Source organism: Gobio gobio (genome assembly GCF_949357685.1).
Source record: "Gobio gobio genome assembly, chromosome: 20".
NCBI classification, from domain to species: Eukaryota; Metazoa; Chordata; class Actinopteri; order Cypriniformes; family Gobionidae; genus Gobio; species Gobio gobio.
The window spans coordinates 2,686,035-2,688,534 of record NC_137113.1 but is presented as its reverse complement, the minus strand read 5'-3'; the positions used below and the strand labels follow the sequence as shown (position 1 = coordinate 2,688,534).

At 35.6% G+C, this 2,500-nt stretch overlaps 1 protein-coding gene across 1 annotated transcript in view; it reads right to left on the bottom strand.

Moving 5' to 3' along the window:
* The window catches only part of adamts14 (ADAM metallopeptidase with thrombospondin type 1 motif, 14), a 124,890-nt gene that overhangs the window by 65,835 nt on the left and 56,555 nt on the right, over window positions 1-2,500 (bottom strand). The window contains exon 5 of the mRNA XM_079801342.1: window positions 1-83. This exon is cut by the window's left edge and continues 1 nt beyond it. Within this exon, the coding sequence (XP_079657468.1) occupies window positions 1-83 (83 nt within the window). The remainder of the gene's footprint in view (window positions 84-2,500) is intronic.

Genomic DNA, 2,500 nt, shown 5'->3' with positions numbered 1-2,500 from the left:
TGACGATATCCCACCAGGATCATTCGGACCAGCACGATGTTGATGTTGGTTCCCAGAGACTCGTCGTGGTAGATTTCATCGACCTGCGGACACAGAAAACCAGGGAAAAACCGTCAGACGAAATCTGAAGCATGAGAAACTCAACATCTAAACTCTGCAAACACTTCAAGTCAAAGTCAAACACAGTTTATGACCCATTTTAATACTGACTGAACACTAAGGATGATATCCGTAAACACGAAGAACATGCTTGAGTTTGATGATTTTTTTTATTTTTTATTAAAGAACGAAAAAAACGAAAATTACGTTAAATTACAAAATGACTACAGTCACAAAATTACAAGAAATCACAGTCAAGAGAGAAATAAATAAATGTATATAATCAATAATAAATGATCATCAGATCCTCATATGAGAGTGATCAGTGAAGGGTCATGTGACACTGAAGACTGGAGTAATGATGATTTGATCACAGGAATAAATGACACTTTACTATATATTCACATAGAGAACATATGATCTACACTGGAATAATATTTCACAATTTTACTGATTTTACTGTATTTTAGATCAAATAAATGCAGCTTTGGTGAGCAGAAGAGACATTAAACATTAAAATAAATTGTAATTACTCCAATGTGTACATGATTTCAATACCATAGCATTACCATATTACCAGCATTTAAGGTACAAACTGTCCACGTTTAGGGTATAACACTTATTAAATAAGCAGCACTAATAAAATTATATTTTTAATATCTAAAGAAAATATGAGTGATGCACGCCAATGTGCCGACACACACAAAGAACTTTATTACACAAATGCAAAGGCAGTGTGTTTGTTCCGTCTCTCCGTGAATGAGCGCTGACGTCCTGCAGGTGTGTGAACTGTACAGTAATATAACATATAAGTGTGACGTGAAATACAGCCTGATAAACACAGCTGGAAACTGTAGAGAGGTTTTCAGTGGAACATTATTCTGACCGCCGCTTACAACACACACACACACACACACACACACACACGCCAGACCACCCGACACGACTGCCAAACGCTTCGAGAAGCAAATGTCCTGAAATCCATCACAACACACACTGCATTCTCAGTGTCACCACAAGGATGCGCTACAGTGCGGACATCACACACACACAAATACACACTCTCTCACACACACACACACACACACACACATACGCACGCACGCACGCTCAGTTTTCTTATTCAGTTCATACTAAAATGAGAAGTTGTGATTTTCTAGGCCGATTTCCTATTTCAGTGGTCAAAATGTCACAAAAATTTCATTTGTTATTATCTTTTAATTAAAAAAACAGGTGCAATACATTTTTGAATGATTTTGTTGTTGTGGGCTCCCTTTATTATTATTAACATTAATAATTATTATGATTTAGTTTGATTATTAGGATTTTCGGTCTGGATTTAATACAATTCAACGCACCCGCAAAAAACTAAAAAAGTTTACAGTAACCATTGTAAATAACAAGCAATATTATAACATGACTTAACAAAAAACACATTACAAAAATAAAACAACATAAATAATAATTTTATAATTGTATTTAATATTTTAATTTTCACAAGTTTATACTATATAAATTACTTTTTTTACACTTCAAATGTTTTGTTACGTTTGTGCTTGAAAATAACTCTTACTACCTTTAATTGGTCTTGTCATTTTGCATTTTAGGCTTATTTTAAGCAGAAAGTATGTGTATTGTGCACATGTATTTGTTGCAAGTGTAATTGTGTAGGTTTTTTTACAGTTCAGATGTTTGGTAATCACTGCTTTGTGACTGCGTAACTTTTGGGGACAAAACAATCTCGCACCCTGTTGTAAACTCTGTTATAAAGCACATGCAAACAGTATTACTTTAATTTAACATGAATAGTTAGTATGTTACTACCTTGAAAGCGATAACGATATTTATTTTGATATTTGACGATAATGGCGCTCTGCTCTCGGTTAGGCTACGTTCTTCACGAAGTACACTCTTAAAAATAAAGGTGCCAGGAACAACCAAAAAGAGGTTTTCACTGCGATGCCATAGAAGAACCATTGTTGGTTTCCTGAAGAACCGTTTTGGGAAAGGACCATTTTTTTTCAAACCATTTTATAGTCTAAAGAACCTTTCTTTGCTTTAAAGAACCTTTTGTGCAATGGAAGGGTTCTTTGGATATTTACGATTCTTCATGGACCCACACACCTTGCAAAGAACCTTTATTTTTAAGAGTGTAGTAACGGCGCGCACGACCAAGTGGAGTCAGTGTTTCTCAAGCGCCATCTGCTGGTGAAAATAAACACTACACGATTGCTCCTATAATCAGCAGCTGTTGTATGTTGATTGGGCGCGCAATATATCTGCGGGTTGTTTTGAACGAGCTGTACGTTTACCCCATGATGCTCCAGGGGGATTGTCTGTAATGCGTCGCTTTGGATAAATGCGTAAATGTAAAACTCTAGAATGTGTTTTTCTCTCTCCA